Source organism: Eptatretus burgeri, chromosome 7 (assembly GCF_056783735.1).
Source record: "Eptatretus burgeri isolate ZD-2024b chromosome 7, Ebu_testis_v1, whole genome shotgun sequence".
NCBI classification, from domain to species: Eukaryota; Metazoa; Chordata; class Myxini; order Myxiniformes; family Myxinidae; genus Eptatretus; species Eptatretus burgeri.
Window position 1 is genome coordinate 92,588,789 of NC_140967.1, and position 22,533 is coordinate 92,611,321.

General features: G+C 49.0%; 1 protein-coding gene across 1 annotated transcript; it reads right to left on the minus strand.

The window, feature by feature from the left end:
• Nucleotides 1-688: 688 nt before the first annotated feature.
• On the minus strand, nucleotides 689-20,222 carry LOC147023801 (uncharacterized). The gene is made up of 3 exons (XM_085890359.1): nucleotides 20,154-20,222; nucleotides 15,057-15,217; nucleotides 689-3,037 (listed from the first exon to the last, which is right to left on the minus strand). The coding sequence occupies exons 1-3, from the start codon at nucleotides 20,220-20,222 to the stop codon at nucleotides 1,120-1,122; spliced, it is 2,148 nt and encodes a 715-aa protein (XP_085746485.1). The 3' UTR covers nucleotides 689-1,119.
• Between the last annotated feature and the right edge of the window lie 2,311 nt (nucleotides 20,223-22,533).

Consider the following 22,533-nt stretch of genomic DNA (forward strand, 5'->3'; position numbering starts at 1 on the left):
GCAATGACTGACACGTGTACATTAACTCAAATGCTCGACTTCCACCAAATGGAAGGTTTGTTTGCTGATTGTCTGGATTCGAGTTCAGCAAAATATTTGTTTGTCTTCAACACTTCTGAGGCACGGACAAAACAGGACATGATGCAGGTGAAGAACAGGTAGTTTAGACCAAGTTTGGAATAGTTTATAATGTAAGACAAGAATCTTGGCAACTTACGTTCCAACTGGTACGATGGTTTCAGGTGAGCTGGACGGAGCACCTTCTGAGGGGCCTTTGGGAAAAACAACAGAAATATGAAAGATTAAACACATTGATATCTTCATCAGTTTGATAACTTGTTCAGAATGGGGCACAGAAGGAAATGCATGGATGGAACAGGTAATCGTTGTGAAGGTGAATCAGGTGATCTCATCCAATCGAAGGGAGGTGAAGTTCTTGTTGTACATTCTGCATGGGGATAATTATGTCAATAAGATACCTTCCCACAAAATTGTAATTACAATTATCTCCACAATTAATGATATTCTTCTTCATCGAAGGAAGTGTTCACAGCAATGTCTGTGAAAGACAAAGTGCCAAAATTTATTTCAACTTCATGTTTTGATCTTGGGGTTAGCTGTGTTTGCACTCATTGTGTTCACCCGACCTGTCAAAAGGTATTAAAAAGTGCTTACCTGTTGAAGGTCTTGCATTGCATATGGCTTCTGCTGTTGCTGCCAGTGGTCATGGTGAGGTTTCCGTTCAGGAGGCAGCCAATGAGAAACGTTAGTTGGTGATTCATTGCTTTTTGTCAACAATGAGACCCCACCATGGTTTTTCTGAAGCTTTGGTGCCTTCACTCAAAAAGTTTAGGTTCGTGTTCTGATGAAATGTAAAACGTCCATTCGGAGTGAAATTCCCTATCCTTGACTGGACTTTCCAAAAATGCTTTTGGTTATGGCTCCGATGTGATCTCAGGTAAATTCACTTGTTTGGAAGAGACCGTGTGTTGATGGAAATTGTTTTCAATAGTATATACTGTCTTTCTTTTATAGTGTGCAGCATGAGGAGACTGTATCATGTGAGATGGGACATGAGGAGGGATGGTGGTGATCTTTGGAGATGAGGCGGGATGGTCCTCATCTACGGAGATGAGGGTTGTCCTTGGGCTTCTTCAGGAGGACGACTTTGTCTCCTCTGATGGTGTATTGCCCGTTTGGATCACTTTCTCTCTTTTTGTCAAGATCACTCAGCAGCATCTCTTGTTTTTCTCTTTGGAGCTGAGTGTAGTCTGGAGTGATAAATATATTTCTTGTCCACAGAGAGGGATCATTCAAATTCCGGATCTTCTTATTATTCGTAAGAACCTGATTCCTGTCAGACTCGCATCTGAAAACAACTTTTATGGGTCTGAAGCTGTTCTCAACATAGCGTCCAATGCGGAAAGTCCGTTCAGGCTCGATGTCCAGATTCATGGCTTTTATTAATTTTGCCACAGCTTCCGTATCATGTTCACCTTTTCCCTCCTTCACTCCACGGAACATGAGGTTGTTTTTGCGCCTTTCAATTTCCGCTCCTTCGTCCTTGAGAAACTCAGATTGAGAAGAATGTTGTGGCTCCCGTTTGGGTGGCAGCCGATGAACATCGTGCTGTTTCTGCTGACGTAACCTGACTTCACGTTGAGGCTTTGGTTGTTGTTGGAGGACAACACTGTACAGTTGTTTTTGCTGCTGCAGCTCGTCATCACTGTGAGGGTTAGGTTCAGTCGGCGGCAGCAAACCAACATTGCCCTCTTTCTGCTGTTGCTGCTGCAGCTCGTCCTTCGTTCCAAGCACTTCTTCCTCGTTTTTCTCAGCAAGCTTTCCTGTATTTTTTACTTCGGTCTTTCTTTCCAAGACCTCCTTCTCCCTTCCCTCCACATTATTTTTTCTGTCCCTCATCTCGTTCTCTCTAACCGTTAACATGAACTCTTTCAGTTTCCATTTAACTTCACATTGTTTTCGTTCTTCCTTGTGTTCTCTCTCTCGAACACGAATCTCTTCCTCGTTTTTCTCAGCAAGCTTTTCTGTCTTTTTTACTTTGGTCTCTCTTTCCAAGACCTCCTTCTCCCTTCCCTCCACATTATTTTTTCTGTCCCTCATCTCTTCCTCTCTCGCCGTTAACATGAACTCTTTCAGTTTCCATGTAATTTCACATTGTTTTCGTTCTTCCTGGTGTTCTCTCTCTCGAACACGAATCTCCTCCTCCAATTTATGCAGCCTGCACTCTCCATCGTTGAGCTCCTCTCCTTTTTCGTGCATTCGAAGCTGCCGTTTATATATCTCCTCATCTTTCCCATTCATTAATGCTTCAAACGCACCTTGTCGCTCCAGCTCCTCTTCTTTACTTCTCTGCAGGTGTTGCTCCTGCTGCTGCACACGCTTCTTCCAGTTCTGAATCTCGAGCATTCTATTTTCCACAACCAGCATTTTCTGGTTAAGTTCTTTATTTTTGCGTTTTTCCCACATTCGGACTTGGAATTGGTCTTTTGTTCGTGCGGATTCTTCTTTCTTTCTCATCCTGAGCTTTTCTTCATTTTTCCTCTGTTCTTCCTCATTTTTCCTCTCCTGTTCATTTATCTTTCTCTGTTCTTTTTCATTTTTCTGCCTCTGCTGTTCCTCCTCTCCTTTCTTCCGGTCCTTTTCCTCCTTTTGCCATAACTCTTTTTCTAGTTTCCATTGCACGTCCTTTTCCATCAACTCGTGTTCCATTTCCTGCACATACTTCTCTCTTTGTACAAGATTTCTTTCATTTTCGACCAACCGAGCCTCATATTCCTGAAGCTTTTCTTCCTCTGCTCGTAAAACCTTTTCTTTCTCTTTTTGATATTCTTCCTCCTCTTGTCCATAATCACCAAAGTTCTGTTTTGCTGTGAACTCCATTTTGTCAGTAATTTCCAGAACCTCCTTTCCCTCTGCTTTCTGAATCTCAAGGTGTTCGGTTTCCCGAACCTCCGTTACCAATGGTGGATTAAGTTTCGATCCATTTTTCCGTTTCACTTTGCATCGACATCGTAAACTGCAACAAAACAAACAAACATTCTCAGTTCAAGCTTATACGAAGTTTTACATCACATGTAAAGTATTGAACACATGGTTTTGTAAAACATAAACAAACATGTTCCATGAGTATTACAATCCTGGAGGATATGGAATATGGAGCATGCAGATGTAACTTAAACAATGTCCGTAGGAACGGTGTGGAACGATGAATCACACCTGATTATTTGAAGAATCTCATGTAATGGTGGAGGATATTATGAACTTTTGCATTTGTTTTTGCTGAAGAAGGAAATTGTGACTTTTTGTAAATCAAGACTTACTTTGCTGGAATTCCATTGGTAATATTTTGTCATGACGTCATTTGGTGGCTATCTTGGATTTTTAAAATAGCCGCCGTTTCAGAAGTATTTTTTCCCACAACTTTGACATTGACCAACAAACTATTCCTTGGAAATCAACACTTAGTAGGTGGAGTTTTAGGTTATATTGACAAGAAATGTTAAATAATTAACCTTCAAGAGTCTTCCTTAACATGTCATTGCCACTTTGTGTGCACATAAAATCCAGTCAGAGGTTTTAACTTGTGTCATTCGTGGAACATCATTCAGATCATCACGTGCTGTGTATAAAGAAATTAAATTACATCACTTGTACATCATAGACGAAGATAATGGTAAATGGACTTTTTTTAGAATATTCACCATGGATCAAATTATCAAAGAAAGAAGTGCGAGAAAGGAAGAGCTGTGTGAGAAGAAAGTATCACTCAGTAAGTATCAAGAGCTATGAGGAAACTGTGTTAAAATTTAACAAAATATGGAGGCCAACAAGGAACAAGCATTTGGTGAATTGGAAAATCTGCTGTTTCACGTATTCAATAACAAAATCAATCTGAATATCAAGGAAATCATCATGTGGAATCTATCCATGTCTGGTTATCCTTCATTATTTCAGATAGATTGTTCTTACAAAAACAAAAAGTTCGTTGATGATTATTCAGGTGAAAGAACAACTTCTCATGTTTCACATTATGTTATAGGAAACATGATGGCATCTCCCAAAGAGCTGCTGTTCAACAAACCAACAACAGATTTTAAACTCTGCTTGTATTGCCAGACAGATACTGATGAAAAGCTTGTTGATACTCAAAACAGAAAGAACCTTCAAGGAATCAGCATTTGAAACTTTTCCAAAGTGTGTACAGAAAAAGGCAGATTATGACAATCCAGAATTTGTGTGAGTTGGACAAAGGCTGCTCTGAATTGGAGCAGACAAGCTTAAACCGAAGAAAGCCACTTTACACAGAGATTGACATTAAAAAACCGAGTCACCTGGATACAACCGAGTCACCTGGATCGAGATGAAAGAAGAAGCAAACTTGCTGTTCCTTCACAAGACAACTTCACTGACAAAGTGGACGACCCAGTGCTTCAGAATCTATTAAGTATTGTTGTGGTTACCAAATTCGCAAACCACCATTCAGGTCCCTTAGGTGAGGTATCTCGGTAAGTATATGTGTAGTTAGGCCCAAACCCGTTGTCTAGAGGGAATAAATGTCATTCATGCGTGCTGCGACTCTTCAGGATAGCCGTTTTTCTTTTACTATCTTTATTTTGGACCAACCGCCATTGTTACAACCACAACATCAACCACCCACCGCGGCGCCGCTTCACGTCACACCTCGCAACCGTCGCATCGCCACCGTTCTTGCGCCGCTTGTGGGTACCGGTGTTGGACTCGTGCAGGGCGCGCGCCGAACAGCGTGTACAAAACCACGGATTTTCCACTTCAAAAACGGATCAAAAACAACACACGCCCACTTTTGTTCCGTCCAATCGGTGAGCAAGGGGCGATTTGGCCCCGCCCCCAGGGCGTTGGAGGGCGATCGATATATGCAAATTTATGGATCAAAAAGCATTCACGCCCACTTTTTCTCGGGCCAATGGGGAGCGAGGTGAAAGGTCGAAGGGAGGGGGTCAAAGATGAGAGAGCGAAGCCACGGGGCTTATATAAGCGACCGTGTTCGTCAGTCAAGGAACAGAGAGTTAAGACTTCGCGGGCGGTGGAGTTGGGAAGAAGGAGCAAGAAGGAGTTGGTCGACGTCGTGTGCGTTGGAGTCGGAACGGAGGGGACGGAGCTGTGGAGAGGCGGTGAGGGCAGACGAGGGGGTGCTCGCGTCGTGCAGGGAGCTGCACACCAGGGAGGCCGACGGCGCGACCTGGCCGAGGTGGAGACGCTCGTCGCGGGACTCGAGGCAGAGTGGAAATCCTCTATACCCCGAGCATCAGCAACCCCCTCCTGTTTCCCCCCCCCCGCGCTGAGATAGTGCGACCAAGGGGGCCCCTTTCCCACCCCCTACCAGACACTGCCCGCGAGGCCCGCGGAGTTGAGGCACCATCGCCGCTCCGCGTCTCATCACCAGACGGGTAGGCCCGACCCGGTCTCGGCCTCAGGCCCGCCTCATCTTTGAGGGTTCTCTGTTCTTTTCCTTGGTTTTGGGTATGTGTTGTCGGCGCCGTCTGTGAAGTAAAATTGTATAAGTGTTGCCGTGTGCTCGCGTAATCGGTATTAGATCTGCATTGTCGCATTTGCTTTTTGTGTAAATTGCATTGTGTTTCTCTTCTTTTCTGTGTGCTTTTGGTGGAATTGAATATGTTTGCTTTCCGTTCAGCGCGAATAAATGTGCTTTGTGTTGAACTGTTTCCCGCTTCGCTTCGTCATTTCTTTCATTGAATCCTCATCTTGCTTCACGTAAAGGGTTGGTAGTGGGCTGAATACGCCCGATAATTAATCGAACCGTCGAGGTCGACGAATAACACCGCTCGGTTATCCCGATAGTACGGAACAGGTCGCTTAAGTGGCCCGTGTCCGAAGTCGACCTGCGGCGAGGTGCGATCGCCCGGTCTACCCTCCGTGTGGGTACTTAGGTAGGTCGAATTTGGCGAGCAACCCTATCCCACGCGGGGGCTGATTGGCTCGATCGCGGTGAGACCGAAAGGTCCACCCGTGACTGGTTCCCGGCGTTAGTCCGAGAGGGTCACGACTGGATTGTCCGTCCGGTGGGCGACGTGCCGCGATTCGAGTTACGTGGCCGTCAGCACGCCGGCGGGCGCGAATCTCCAACACTGGTGTCAGGTCGTGCGATACAAACCCATCGCCCTCCTCACGGCACTGGTAACGGAGAACGGGAAAACGGGCTCTCCTGTCTCCGGCTAAATTCACGGGAATCGGTCCAGGGGTGAGAGAAGCGACCCCCGATTCCCTCCAAATTACGAGCGAGCTAAATTAACCCTTTAAGAGAAGCAAGATGGCGTCTCAAGGCGAGCGGGAGCCGGGGGTATTAGAAATGGATGTAGAATGTGTAGGATCCATGGCCCAGGATGGAATGCCCGTGCAGGAACATGAACTCGCCCAACTGAACCCAGAGCCCGAAATGGGTGCGGCAGCGGCCGCGGTGTATGACGCCTCCCCCCCCCCCTCTCCACCAAAACCCTTCCCCAACCCCTGCCGAAACGGCTCACTCAAGCGCACCCGACATGGCCCAGCTATGCGCCATGCTGGCGGCAATGACAAACGAAATGAAAGGAATGAACGAAAAGATGGATACAAACACAAATGGAATGAAAAACGAAATGAACAAACAAATGAACGGAATGGAAGCAAACATGAAGGAAGAAATGAAAAAGCTCCGGGGTGAGACGCAGAACATGGGCCGATGCCTGCAGGCGGGCATGAAGGCCGTGACCAGGGAGCTGGGAATGGCGACTCCACGTGTGGGAGCAAACGAGCTGGAAGGGGGTGCAACGGCTGACAGGCCCGCGGTGGAGGCGGGTAAGGAAAAAGTAATTCGGGAGACAAGAGACGAGGTGAAAGTAATTGCGAGGGAGAGAAAAGAACAATTAATACGAAGAGCAAGGAGTGAAAAACAGGGAAGGACGGGAGCGACTTAAAGAGAAAGCAAGGTTGACCTACATAAAGATAAGGGAAAGACGCCAGAAAGAAGCAGAGACCAATAAACACGATGAAGACGGGGTAAGTGACGCGCACACACACACGGAGGTAGTGGAGGATAATGGGGGTGAGCTGGCGGACTGGGTGGAGACCCAGTGCGAGCACCTGGATGGCCTCCTCCAGGAACGAGGGGAGGGAGTATGCCCCCTTGAGGCGAGTCACGACCAGGTGAGTTCGGTCGTGCTTTGCGAGTTCGAGGGGAGGAGTGCTGTGGACGGGTGCACGGCGAGCTTGGGGGGTATAGAGGCCCCGGAGACCCTTGTGGGGACACGAATCCCCAGTGTGGTTGTCCCTGTGTGTGTGGTGCAAGGTGTGAGTGCGTCCCCGTGTGTGGAAGCGACCCCGTGTGTGAGTGGTGTGGTGGCGATTGTGCCGGAGTACGTGCTTCCCAGCACGCCGTGTGTGGATGAGGCACCGTGTGTGAGTGAGGCCGTGTGTGTGGATGAAACGGCCAGTGTGGATGAGGAACCGCGGTTGAGTGCCTCCGCGTGTGTGGGTGAGGCACCGTGTGTGAGTGAGGCCGTGTGTGTGGATGAAACGGCCAGTGTGGATGAGGAACCGCGGTTGAGTGCCCCCGCGTGTATGAGTGAGGCACGGTGTGTGGATGAGGCACAGCGGTTGAGTGCCCCCGCGTGTGTGAGTAGTATGGTTTGTGTGAGTAGTGAGGCACGCGTGAGTGAACGGCCGTATGCAAGGGAGACCGTGTGTGTGAGAGAGCGGTATGTGAGGGAGATGTCGGTTGGCATGCGGGAGCACGCAGCCGCGTCTCCCGGTGTGAATGTGATGGAGTGGAGTGTGTGCGTCGTAACACGCAGGTATGCGTGGGTCGAATGGAGACGGAGACGGCGACATGGGAGAAACGAAATCCGAGTAGCGGCTGTAGCTGTTTCGGGGACCGTGCCGGGTTCGCCCAGCAGTGAGCACGCGGTCCGTGCTGTGCAACGCACGAGACCACCACGTGCTCGCTTGCGAGAGTGAAGTCCCGGTCCGGAAACGCACGCGGTGGATTTGCCGATCCCGCGGACGGACAAAGTTTAGGCAGGGAAATGGATTTGGACCGGACGGGTTCTCCACGCGATCGTGTGTGTTAAGCTCCAACGGGCAAAGCACATGTGTTCGCGTGGGGAACCCCTCGAGACGTGGGGCTTGTGTTTTTTTTTTATGCGCACGGTGACGTCATGGCTGCACGTGGGGTTGGAATCCGGCAGGAGGGATATCTCTGCCGGATGGTACCGTCCAAGGAGGGACGAGGAACACGTGCAGCTGCATGACGTCACGGGCAGGTGCAAAGTGCGCGAGTTGCCGCGCTGGTGCTGCGCAAAAAAAAAAAAAAAAAAAAAAAAAAAAACCAAGCCTCACTTTCGGGTGCACAGGATTCCTGGGCAAGGGGTGGAAGACCCCCTTACCTGGGCACAGGATGGAAACTAGTTAGGGGGAAGGGTTAGCTTAGTTAGACCGACTCCATGGGGCAGGGGTAAGTCCTCATGGAGTCCGTGGAATGGATTAGGTAGAGGGATTGTAGCGAGATTTAGGTTGGGAAATAAAATGATTTATTTGGAGACAGTGACAGACTTTGGATGTGTAGTGGGGACGTAGTTTAGCTACGTAGTGTTAAAAGGAACGTGCTGTAGTTTAAGGGACGACGTGGGAGCACGAGTTAGTTAGGGGATGTAGTTAGGAGGATGGCAGAGTTCAGCGGTGTGTGTGTTGAAGAGTTGAGAGGTGAGTACATGATGAGTGAGTGAGGCCAGCGGGTCTGTGTGTGTGGAGTGAATGGGGAATGCATGGTGCGATGAGTGATTGGGGGGAGGAGTGACTCCCGCCCAAGGGACCCCGGGGTCAGTATAAAGTGTGTTAGGGGGTTAGTCAAATTAACAAAAATGGAGGTCGTTTTGATGTTGGTGGGAAAGTAGGCTCGAGACCCATTTGGAGGGGTGCAGGAGCCCTGTTGACGGGCTTGGGAGCGTGGCTGCGAAAGGTGAGTATCGCTGAGTGGATACCCCGGGCACCAGGCTAGTCGGCCGCGGTAGGCCAAGGGCCCATGGGGGGCCGGGATAGCGTAGTGGGCACGGGTGCGCCTGCTTGGTGCGGGGGCCCGGGGCGCCATTAGCCGTGTGGGCAGTGTTGTGGGCAAGGGTGACCCTCGGAAAGGGGCCCGGGAAGCCAGCCTGCCACGTGTGTGTTTCAGGGGAGGTGCCATGGAGGGCACTCCCCGGTGTTAGGGAGCTGGTAGGCACGGAGGCAGTGTAGTGCCCGGGGGTGCCATAGCGGGAGATTCGGCAGAGGGTCGTGCCTGCCAAAGGGAGCCACGTGTCCCAGCCAGGAGACCGTGTGAGGGCACGGAGAGAAAATTGGGGGGTGAGGCCCGAAATTGTGAGGACACCAACACAGGCGACGGGAATCGGTTGTTAGAACCAATAGTTTAAGCGAGAGGCGCTTGTTGAAAGCCCCGGGGTAGTTTAACAGTTAAATGGTTAGGGTAGATTAGGAGATGTACCCCTCCGCACCATCCATCCCCTCGCTATCGTTGTGGGCCGCTGGACCCACTTTGGGTTAGATCGCTGAACTCTGGGGAGGCCATTCTGAGGCTTGAGTTGGGCCTCGACACAGGACGCTAGCTCTCCCTTATTCCCCTCCGGGAAGGGAACGTAGGGGTTGGGAGTAGGCTAGGTGACAGGATAGGTTAGCCGAACAAAGACAGTAAAGGGGGTTAGGGGACGATTTATAGTGGGGAAGTAAAAATAAAAAAAAATAATAAGTTGGGGCTAAATTGGGGTTTGACAAATTAAGGGAGTGGGTATGTACAGTGACAGGCAAAGGCGATAGGTGGGAGGGAGACCGTAGGGTAGGTCCGAGCCCGCCTTCCGAGTGGCCAGCACCACCGCACTCCCTCCACCAACCTCCACTGAACGGCAAAGGCTGGCCAGCTTCATCTGCTGGCTGCGTTGCTGCAAGGCAGAGGCCGGCCACTTCATCGGCAGCTGTTGTTTTGCTGCGAGGCCTGTGCCGGCTGGATCGTCTGCAGCTGCTGTGCTGCAAGGCTTGTGCCGGCCCACTTCATCTGCCGGCTGGCTGTTTTTCTTCAAGGCCTGTGCCGGCCAGTTCATCTGCCGGCTGTGTTTGCCTGCAGCGGCCTTCTTCTGCGGGCTGTGTTTGCCTGCAGCGGCCTTCTTCTGCGGGCTGTGTTTGCCTGCTGCCTTTGCCATGCCCACTGCCCCTGCTCACCAGCCCCCGTTCAATTTTTGCTTTGCCCCCCCCCTGTTCATTGCCATGTGCGCCAGGATCAAGGCAACAGTTTGCAAGCTGCAAGAACTGCCCTGTTGGCAGCTACAACACGGGCCTGCAGTGGCGGCCCGTGCACCGTGTTTGTGTTCATCCATCCATTCGTTGTGTTCATTGCGTGTGCCACTTGAGCTGGCACAGAGACTGCATTTGTGCAGCCCATGCACCGTTGCGGTTCACTGCGTTCAGTTCAAACCATTCATCCATCCATTCGTTGTGTTCATTGCGTGTGCCACTTGAGCTGGCACGGAGACTGCGTTTGTGCAGCCCATGCACCGTTGTGGTTCACTGCATTCAGTTCAAAAAGGAAGGCCTTGGACTGCGTGTGAGCAGCCAGCCACGTTCCCTGTCACCTGCATTGTTTTGAGCCAGAGACTGCATGCGGGCAGCCTGGCTCCCTGCTAACTGCTTTTCTTTTGCAGAGTTCATTGATCCTGGGCCATGGTTTAGTGTAAAATTTGTAAGTTAAGGTTAAGATGTACTGTAAATATGAGTGCGCCCCCGGCATGTCTGTCCTAGCGCCGGCAATTTTATTTAAGTCGTCCGTGTGAGTGAGTTTGTTTAGATAGTTACGCAGCCCTCAGGTTATTTATTTTGGGGACACGAATACCATGAATGTCGCACTCAGGGATCCGTAGGTAAAATGTACTAGGGGAAAACTACACATGATGGCACACGAAAATTTGACGACTCGGGACGAGTCTGTAAAAAGGGGAGGGGGTAGTGTTGTGGTTACCAAATTCGCAAACCACCATTCAGGTCCCTTAGGTGAGGTATCTCGGTAAGTATATGTGTAGTTAGGCCCAAACCCGTTGTCTAGAGGGAATAAATGTCATTCATGCGTGCTGCGACTCTTCAGGATAGCCGTTTTTCTTTTACTATCTTTATTTTGGACCAACCGCCATTGTTACAACCACAACATCAACCACCCACCGCGGCGCCGCTTCACGTCACACCTCGCAACCGTCGCATCGCCACCGTTCTTGCGCCGCTTGTGGGTACCGGTGTTGGACTCGTGCAGGGCGCGCGCCGAACAGCGTGTACAAAACCACGGATTTTCCACTTCAAAAACGGATCAAAAACGACACACGCCCACTTTTGTTCCGTCCAATCGGTGAGCAAGGGGCGATTTGGCCCCGCCCCCAGGGCGTTGGAGGGCGATCGATATATGCAAATTTATGGATCAAAAAGCATTCACGCCCACTTTTTCTCGGGCCAATGGGGAGCGAGGTGAAAGGTCGAAGGGAGGGGGTCAAAGATGAGAGAGCGAAGCCACGGGGCTTATATAAGCGACCGTGTTCGTCAGTCAAGGAACAGAGAGTTAAGACTTCGCGGGCGGTGGAGTTGGGAAGAAGGAGCAAGAAGGAGTTGGTCGACGTCGTGTGCGTTGGAGTCGGAACGGAGGGGACGGAGCTGTGGAGAGGCGGCGAGGGCAGACGAGGGGGTGCTCGCGTCATGCAGGGAGCTGCACACCAGGGAGGCCGACGGCGCGACCTGGCCGAGGTGGAGACGCTCGTCGCGGGACTCGAGGCAGAGTGGAAATCCTCTATACCCCGAGCATCAGCAACCCCCTCCTGTTTCCCCCCCGCGCTGAGATAGTGCGACCAAGGGGGCCCCTTTCCCACCCCCTACCAGACACTGCCCACGAGGCCCGCAGAGTTGAGGCACCATCGCCGCTCCGCGTCTCATCACCAGACGGGTAGGCCCGACCCGGTCTCGGCCTCAGGCCTCAGGGTTCTCTGTTCTTTTCTTTGGTTTTGGGTATGTGTTGTCGGCGCCGTCTGTGAAGTAAAATTGTATAAGTGTTGCCGTGTGCTCGCGTAATCGGTATTAGATCTGCATTGTCGCATTTGCTTTTTGTGTAAATTGCATTGTGTTTTTCTTTTCTATGTGCTTTTGGTGGAATTGAATATGTGTGCTTTCCGTTCAGCGCGAATAAATGTGCTTTGTGTTGAACTGTTTCCCGCTTCGCTTCGTCATTTCTTTCATTGAATCCTCATCTTGCTTCACGTAAAGGGTTGGTAGTGGGCTGAATACGCCCGATAATTAATCGAACCGTCGAGGTCGACGAATAACACCGCTCGGTTATCCCGATAGTACGGAACGGGTCGCTTAAGTGGCCCGTGTCCGAAGTCGACCTGCGGCGAGGTGCGATCGCCTGGTCTACCCTCCGTGTGGGTACTTAGGTAGGTCGAATTTGGCGAGCAACCCTATCCCACGCGGGGGCTGATTGGCTCGATCGCGGTGAGACCGAAAGGTCCACCCGTGACTGGTTCCCGGCGTTAGTCCGAGAGGGTCACGACTGGATTGTCCGTCCGGTGGGCGACGTGCCGCGATTCGAGTTACGTGGCCGTCAGCACGCCGGCGGGCGCGAATCTCCAACAGTATTCTCGTTTCAGTAGCACAGTGTTTGCCAAATCAAAATGTGTATTTTGTCAACGAATCACAGATGAGGAAGAGCCCAAAGTACATGAAAAACTCCAGAAGGGACAATTCCTGGTAACATGGGAGGAAACAATCCAAGGGATTGTAAACAGCAGTCATTATGATGCCTGGAACGTAAGGCTTGTCGACATGCTGTCTTCTGGAGATTCACTGTCTCATCTTCTGGAGATTTCTGTCTTCTGGAGATTCACTCTCATCCTCTGGAGATTTATGTCTTCTGGAGATTCACTGTCTCATCCTCTGGAGATTTCTGTCTTCTGGAGATTCACTGTCTCATCCTCTGGAGATTTCTGTCTTCTGGAGATTCACTGTCTCATCCTCTGGAGATTTCTGTCTTCTGGAGATTCACTGTCTCACCTTCTGGAGATTTCTGTCTTCTGGAGATTCACTGTCTCGTGACGTTTTGAACCACTGCACGTCCTGCTTCACAAAAAACTCGGAAAGGTACATTCAGCGTCTATGTTATGAAGCGAAAACACTTGAAAACAGAGTACCAATCATCCAGCCTTCAGTGAGTGTTGTATTTATTGCCACAGACTGAGAGTTCTTCAGTGTTGTGCAAAACCAACTTGATGAGGGGCTGTATATCGACATTGCTGAACTGCAGAAGTGCAGATTTTTCATGAATTACAAGACAGACTTTTCTGAAACTTTTGCAGGTTTTTTTTTTGACACACAGGTGAGTGAATACACAACTATAATAACAAACAGCGTCCCAAAGTGAAAGCTTTCCAAGTTCTACCCTACCTGCAAATGACCAATGAGGTATTTACACCAAATTTAACTTGATTAATGCAGCAAAAGTGGGTTTGTTTATGGCAGCCATTTTGGAATCCAAGATGGCCACCATCCAGAACTTCGAGAAAATTTTAACTTTTTGCATGACAAATGTGGGTATTGCCACCAAAATAAACTTCATATTACATTCAAAGCCCAAGTTGTTGGGAAATTTGGTGTAAGATGGTGGCCATCTTGAAATTCAAAATGGCCACCATAACATTGGATGAAAAAAATGTTACCAATGGATTTTGGACACCTTATCATCCCCTCCAGCAATTAAACAACACATTCCAGATGTAACAAAAAAAATTCTCATCCTTTGAATTCAGTGTTTCTCAACTGGGGTTCCCCGGAACCCTAGGGTTCCGCAAGAGGTCATTTGGGGTTCCGCGAGAAACAGTAATAAATAGGCTAATGTATTTTGAGTAGTTTTTGTTTGATTTAATATTCGTAATTTTACTATACACGTACGGCATATTGTTGGAAACTCCTTGGTTATTATAAAAGAGGCTTCAACCTCTTATATTATTTACAATTATAACAACCATAGGGAATGTATTTCACGATGTCTATATGGCGCCAGTGTGAAACCGCCCTCACTGGTTCGTGGACGTCCTGTACGCGGCGGATTCGTGTATCATTGAGTGACTTGCTCAAGTACGGGACGCATAGACGGTGTCCATCTATTTTCTCTGTGCTTCCGAGCGCGAAGTCTCTCTCTCTCTTTCTCTTTCTCTTTCTCTTTCTCTTTCTCTTTCTCTTTCTCTTTCTCTTTCTCTTTCTCTTTCTCTTTCTCTTTGTCTTTCTCTTTCTATTTCTCTCTCTCTCTCTCTCTCTCTCTCTCTCTCTCTCTCTCTCTCTCTCTCTCTCTCTCTCTCTTTCTCTTTCTCTTTCTCTTTCTCTTTCTCTTTCTCTCTCTCTCTCTCTGTGTCTCTCTCTCTTTCTCTTTCTCTTTCTCTTTCTTTTTCTCTTTCTCTTTCTCTTTCTCTTTCTCTTTCTCTTTCTCTTTCTCTTTCTCTTTCTCTTTCTCTTTCTCTTTCTCTCTGTTAGTTCTTCTGTTTACCTTTATTGCTTCAGCTTTATTTGTTAAAGTTTTGTTTATCAAGTTACATGAGGTATGTTTTTTTATTATTTTTTTTTTGTGAATTAAAACCTCGGTGTGAGGTCTCATAAACTTGCAGTATGTTTTTTTTTCATTTCCAATCAATTTGACAAAAAGGGGGTCATTTTTCCTTAAACCAGGTATCCGAAAAAAAAAATTCTATTTACCAGGTGAACTACGATAAAAATATAAAAGAGCGAGATATTAATAATGATATGTAATAATTTTTATGCAGGGGTTCCCTGAGACATGAAAACTATTTCAAGGGTTCCACAAGGGTAAAAAGGTTGAGAAACGCTGTTTTAATCCAACATAACATCGTACACAATAAACTCTACAAATATCTGAGCGATCTTGTTCTCTCGTGGATGAAGGCATGATAGATATTGATGAATAAGTCACTTGTGTTCTTTACCAGTGAATGCATAGCTTTCTTTTGGGGCTCCCCTTCTTGTTGAACCAACGTGACGGATGAAATGTGATAACAACACAAAATAAAAGGAAGGAAATCACGATGAACGCGACGTCGCGAACCACAGACAACCCTCCATCCTCAACAGCATCATTCTGGAAAACCTGTGGACATCGACAAGGGGAGGGGGAGTAGGAATGTTTATTGTTCATTTAAAATTAACTAAACAATGTTTTTACAATCACTTTACAAAATCTAAAAGTTCATGACAAAATAAGAACAACATGATCTTGAAATGTTTTAAATACAAACAGGATGGCTCTTGGAATGTACCAGAGTATACTCGTTTATGTAAGAACTGGGTGATTATGAGAGAGGAGATTCGAAGGGCATGGAGGCAAAGCATTGTGGGACTATTGTTTGATAATCCACTTGCCAGATCTATGCATTTTGGACTATCCAATACGACCTGTCGCTTCACTGATGGGAATACTATGAGTTGGGACAAAAATAGGGGGACTGCGGGAGGGAGGAGGGGGAGCAAGGAGGGGTGTGGGAGCAAGGAGGAAAGGAGAGAGAGGTCAGGTCAGGTCAGGTATGGGAGCATGTGCCAGAACAGCACGTCGCTGCGTCCACTTTCTGCCGGTACTCCAGGGGCCTCCGTCTGGCCATCCCCCAGGCAGATGCCAGGCCCATCCCCATCTCCTTGAGATGATGGTCAACCTGTTGCAACCATGAGGCACGTGGTCGACCCACTGGCCTCCTCCACTCATGAGACTCCCTCGCTGAGAGAATCTGGTGAGCAGGATCAGAGTCAGGAAAACGAGCCACATGTCCATACAGCCGCAACTGACGCTCACGGACTATGCAGGTAACAAATCTCATCCGAGTCTCTCTCAGCAACCGCTCGTTGGACACAAAATCCGACCAGCGATAGCCAAGGATTCTCCGAAGAGACCTGGTACCAAAGGAATTAAGTCTCCGTCTCAGATCCTTGGTCAGAGTCCAAGTCTCGCACCCATAGAGCAAGACTGGAAGTACCAAGGACATGAAGACTCGGACTTTCGTCCTCCCGCACAGGTACCGGCAGCGCCACACCCCATGATCCAGTGAATCCATGACTCCCCAGGCCCGACCCAGACGTCTATTGACCTCTGACTCGCAGCCAGCAGAGACATGAATATCACTGCCAAGGTAAGTGAATCTCCCCACGACCTCAACATCCTCACCACAAACAGACACAGACAGGACAGCAGCATCCAAGATGTCACCGAAAGCCTGGATCTTAGTTTTGACCCAAGAAACCCGTAATCCCAACGGCTCCGACTCCTCATTCAGCACCTCGAGGGCCCCCAAGAGGATGTCTAAAGTCTCCGCAAAGATGACTGCATCATCTGCAAAGTAAAGGTCCGAGATCTTGACATTCCCAAATGACGCACCGCAACTTGAACTCTCCGACATCCTCCCTAGAATCCAGTCCATACAAGTGCTGAAAAGTGTGGGGGCAAGTACACATCCCTGACGAACTCCAGTAACAACTGGAAATAAGTCAGAGATGGTACCACCACACTTCACAGCACTCTCAGTACCAGAGTAGAGTTCAGACATCAGATCGATCAGTTTTGGTGGCACCCCACGAAGACCAAGAATCCTCCAGAGGACATCCCGATTCACTGAATCGAACGCTTTACAGAGATCAACATAGGCTGCAAGCAGCCCCTGCCGAAACTCTCGTCTGCGTTCGGTGAGGACACGAAGTGCAAGGATACGGGCAATCGTTGACCTCTTTGGTGTAAAGCCTGGCTGCTCTGGACGCTGGTGCTCAAGCAGATGGTGGCGAACCCTATCGAGAATTATCCGAGCAAAGACCTTGCCCGGCACTGAGAGCAGCGTCACCCCTCGGTAGTTGTTGCAGTCCTGGAGATCACCCTTCCCTTTCCAGAGAGGGACAACAAGGCCCCTCTTCCAGTCAGTTGGGATGATGCCTGTGTTCCAGGCAGAGCACAAAACTGCATGCAACGACACGAGTGCAGCATTACCACCAGCCTTGAGAAGTTCGGCATGGATGCCACAGATCCCTGGAGCTTTGCCCCGTTTCAACTGGTTCACCGCAGCCCGTGTTTCCACAAGCGTAGGTGGACCACAGTTGATTCGAGGGTCAGCAACAGGGATTGTAACACCCTTGACGTCCAACTCGACAGTTGGGGGATCAGCCTGGTTCAACCGCTCAAAGTAACCGGCCCAGCGGGCCTTCACTTCAGACTCCTCTGTCAAGAGCCTACCACTCTCCGCTCGAACTGTAGTGCTCCGCGGGATGGGCTTGGATGAACGTAATGCGTGAATTCCCCTGTAAGCGGGACGAGAATCACCTGTCCACAGGTGATGCTCTACCCCCTCACAGATTCCTCGCACATAGGCCTCCTTGTCCACCCTCAGTGCACGTACAGTTTTACGCCTCAGCTCCCTGAACAGCTCAGCTCTGCCATTCAGCCTGGCCCTGCGACTCTGGTCAATGGTATCCAGTGTCCCTTGAGAGACAAAATTCTTCTTTGCCCTGCGGTGAGCTCCAAGGCATCAACCGGCAACATCAAGGACGGTGGTCTTGAAGGTGCTCCACAACTCTTCAGGACCCCCCAAAGCACCCAGACCCCCCAAGTGTCCACTCAGCTTGTTCGCAAACTCCTCAGCTACTCTCTCATCCCTGAGCTTGGCAACATCCAGCCTCGGCTGGGATGGTACCATTCTCCAGGATTTAAGGTGCAGCTTTAGAGTTGCTACAACAAGCCTGTGGTCAGTATTGAGGAACTGAGCACTCCGGTAGACCCTGCAGTTCTGGATCATCCTCCAACGACCGTCAATGAGGACATGGTCAATCTCCTTTGCCACACCGCCAGCGTTGGAATAACAAGTCCAGCGTTGAGCTTGTGGGCGCTGAAACCATGAACCAGCCACCCTAAGTCCATGACTTCTTGCAAAGTCAAGGAACTTAGTGCCATTCTGGTTCATAGTTCCTGACCCATGGGGACCAACACACACCTCATAACCGTCCCTATCAGTTCCAGTCGATGCATTGAAATCCCCCAAGACTAGAAGTGTATCTCGTCTGGGGCACTGATCAACCACAGACTCGAGTGTGGCGTAGAATGCATCCTTCACGGTGAGATCACTCTCCTCAGTCGGAGCATAAACAGAGACCAGGGAAATGACACCTAAGGAGTGACGAATCCTTAATCTCATAATATGCTCGTTGACCGGTGTTACCTCAATTATCATTGGGGTCAGCTTATTGGACACAGCTACAGCAACTCCTTGGGTATGGTAACCATCAGAGCGACCAGACCAATAGTAGGTGTAACCACCCACCATTATCTCGCCGCAATCCGGTCTCCGAACCTCAGAGAGAGCTGCAATCCCGATGTCCAAACGCTTGAGCTCAGATGATAACAGAGACAGGTGATCATCCTCTCTTAGGGATAGGACATTCCAGGCACCCACCCGAAGGGACCGCCTCAGGTTAACCCAAGGAGACCGCCGTCTGGTGGACGACACCTCAGCACCACTCCGACACACTCTCCCGAAATCTGACCCAGGGATGTTACCCCGTGGTTTCCCTCCTATCAAAGATTGGGGGTCCCGAAGGCTTTGCCCCAATCCCGTCATCCGGTGAGCTGCCCTGCAAAGGGAAGCTGCACAGGAGGTACTCCCACGGAGTGGGTTTTCAGATTTTTTTGCGTTTTTGCGTTTTGCGGAATGAAGGGTTTTACGGTGGCCGGAGTGCAAATCCTGCCACCAACCTCCTAATAAGAAGTGACCCAACTGCAGGAGGACGTCCGCAGACACAGTTGGGCACTAGATATGGATGGCCGTTGGCTCACAAGGAGCTCCTCCGCCCTTTGAGAGAGGAGGGGTGGGGAAAGTGATGGCAGCATGAGGTGAGAGGAATGGAAGGCACATGTGTGGTGGAGCATTAATTACGATTCATACTGTCTCATCAAAATGATTTTCCATTTTATACTGATAATACGAGAAATACTGCCTGGAGATCAACACCACTCGGACATGTCCAGAGGTAAACACCGTCAGGAGACAAACAGCACCCGGAGACAAACACCGCCCAGAGACAAACAGCACCCAGAGAAGTCCGGAGACAAACACTGCCCAGACGCATCCAGAGAAAAGCAATGCCCGGTCGCGTCTGGATCCAAGCTGTCTGGAGAAAATCAACACCCGACCATGTCCGGAGATAAATACAACCCGGGCAAGTCTAGATACAATCACCGCGAGGAGAAAACCACTGTCCGGATACAACCACCATAGAGAGAGAGAGAGAGAGAGACAGAGAGAGAGAGAGATGCTGCTGCGTGCTTCACTGTATGAGGAGGGGGAGGAGTGTGGATGGACAAACAAAGGGAGATAGAGAGGGGTGGTGAGGTTGGGGAGTCAGACGCGAGAATGTTATGCTTTTGAACAACACGTGCGCACACACACACACACACACACACACACTCACACACACACACACACACACACACACACACACACACACACACACACACACACACACACACACACACACACACACACACACACTTGGCCAATATCGGCAATTTTTGGTAATCACCTGATTGGAGTGGGTGTGATTACTGAATGCATTAGGTACTGTATACAACCCAAAAACCTTGAGTTGCTTTCAGCCTTGTTATGGGGGAATTTCATTGAACAAATTATGAAAACAACGTTGCATTATAGATGTTTCAAAATGACGAACATACTTGTGATATTATAAAAAGTAAAGTAGATGACATGGATGTAAATCTGTGTATTCCCTTTTCTGACATGTTGTGTTTCCTGTCAGGAATCACTTGGTGAATTGAACTTAAATTCAAACTTTGATCGGAACTCGATGGGACGGCCCATCATGCTCTGATTGGTCAAACTTGTAAAAGTAACACACCCCTCTCTCCCAGACCAACCAACTCCCCCCCATTTTAAATCCTCCCTCCGGTCCTGATTTACCAAGCTGAAACGAAAATGATGCTGATCGTGTTGTTTACCTTCCCCAAGTACAATACGTTGTTATTTCTCACAATCCCCACTTACCTGCTGTGATGGACGGGACGCTCCACTTCCGAGGATGGTGAGCACGAACAGCGGGATGGGAAACAACATGGCTGGTGCACAGCTCTCCACGAACTGAAGATTTAATGATACTGCTCTGTCTAAAGAGTTCTCTATTGTTGCACTTCTTATTGTGACGTCACAATGGTCTGTGGCCACGCCCCCTTCCCTCGTCTGCATTGATATATCAACCGAGATATAATTATGTATTTTTGTTCCAAATAACCTCTTCCAGTGAAAACCACGTGACCCAAGGTTGATGAACAACACGAGTCCTTTCTCTTTCAAATCTTTTCACCCAATGAGAACAGGATTTAAAACGTTCATTTTGATCAGTTGGGATTCTCATGAGAAACCTTGCACAACAGACGTGTGTTTATATAATTAATGTTATTCATGATAACCCTTGTTATAAAGGAGCTTACATTGTGAGTGATGGTGCACCTCCTTATTTATTTATATCTTTTTGGTATTAATGTGAATGAACATTCATTTTGTGTTTGTACGTTCATACGTAATAAATAGATAACCTTTTATAGATTCACACCCAACCACCTCGTATTCTCAACACACCCACGACTGAATGTTGACGAAGGTGATGTTTCCACCCATGTTTGCTCCTTGTGAAATCGAACATTCGTAAATTAGTATAACGTAGTTTGTTTGGGAGTGTTGTTCTCCATCGTTCGGGATAGCACGGGGAAAATGGCGGCTCCGTCAAATACTCACAAAATGATCCGTTTAAAAATACTCTGGAGTCAATTACTACGTCTTTGAAACCTGATCCCGTTTATAAATTAAATACGAGCTGGGGTACCTGGTGTTACCTGTTCTAATCCTGTTTATTAATTATACATGAACTGGGGTTGCTGGTGTTACTTGTTTTCATCCTGTTTATTAATTAAATACGAGCTGGGGTTCATGGTGTTACCTGTTCTAATCCTGTTTATTCATAAAATACGACCTGGCGTACCTGGTGTTTCCTGTTCTTACCCTGTTTTTGAATTAAATACGACCTGGCGTTCCTGGTGTTACCTGTTCTAATCTTGTTTATTAATTAAATACGAGTTGGGGTACCTGGTGTCACCTGTTTTAATCCTGTTTATTAATTAAATACGAGCTGGGGTGCCTGGTGTTTCCTGTTCTCATCCTGTTTATAATTATATACGAGTTGGGGTTCCTGGTGTTCCCTGTTTTAATCCTGTTTATTAATTATATACTGTGCTGTCGGGGCGTGGAGTGCTTTTGATGATAGTCATGTGGTTGGGTTCCATATATCATTACTCGCCCGCGAGAGGCTCTTGCTGGTGTACATCCGAGCATGCAATACAGCAGAGTTACTACTACACTCTCACTCTCGGTGTCTCACTGCACCTCGGCCACTACAATTGGCGACGATGGATTGGGATCGAATCACCGCTCATGGCAAAGTGCCTGCTTTCATCGGCGATGACTTTGAGTTCTTTCCGGAGCAATTGGATTAGCAGACGCACATGGCGCCGGAGAAATCATCGCAGCTGGCGCGGTACGAGTTTGATCACCTGGCAAGGAGCCCGGGGGAGCGCATCGCGGTTTTCGTCGCGCGGGGTGAAACATCTCGCCATTGCCTGCAAATTCATGTTGGGTGAATGGCAGGCCAGGCTCAAAGATCGTTTTATTTCTGGATTGTAAGACTCGAAAATGGTTTCGGCGATACTACGGCAGAAGTACGAGGACATTACGCTTAACTCAGCAGTCGAAACAGCGTCGGCCGTCGAAGAGACTCTCAGGGATGTCTGAGCCATCGCCGGCCTGAGCATGACAGGTGATTGCGGGGTCCACGCGATGTTCCAAGCGCCCCAGGCCGCACACACGACCTTCGGTGCGGGCCGGGGCCAGACGTCGCAGCGCGGCCGCGCGGGCGGCGAGGTGAACACACGGGGGTGTGGAGGTCAACACCTGCGACAGGTGTGCCCATATAAGAACACCGTGTGTTTACATTGTCACAAGGTAGGACATCTGAAGTGTGTGTGTCAAGTGGCGTTGGCCACCGTTAAGGTCATGGATAGCGAGGTGCGGGACGACCCCAGCGACCTGGAGCGTGACCTGCAGCCTGGGCATCATGACCCCGGCGGCCCGGAGCAGGACATGCAGCCAATGATGAGCCTGTTTTCAATTGGTCCTGTGGTGACACGACCAATGACGGTGGAAATTGAAGTGAATAAAACGCTGATCATGTTTCAGATTGATACTGGAGCGGCTGTATCGATCATGGGCGAACAGACCGCGCGTCGGCTCGACGGCCTGAAGCTTATCAGGTCAAACTTCACACTGTACACGTACACCAACGAAAAGATCACACCAGTTGGGATGGCAGACGTGT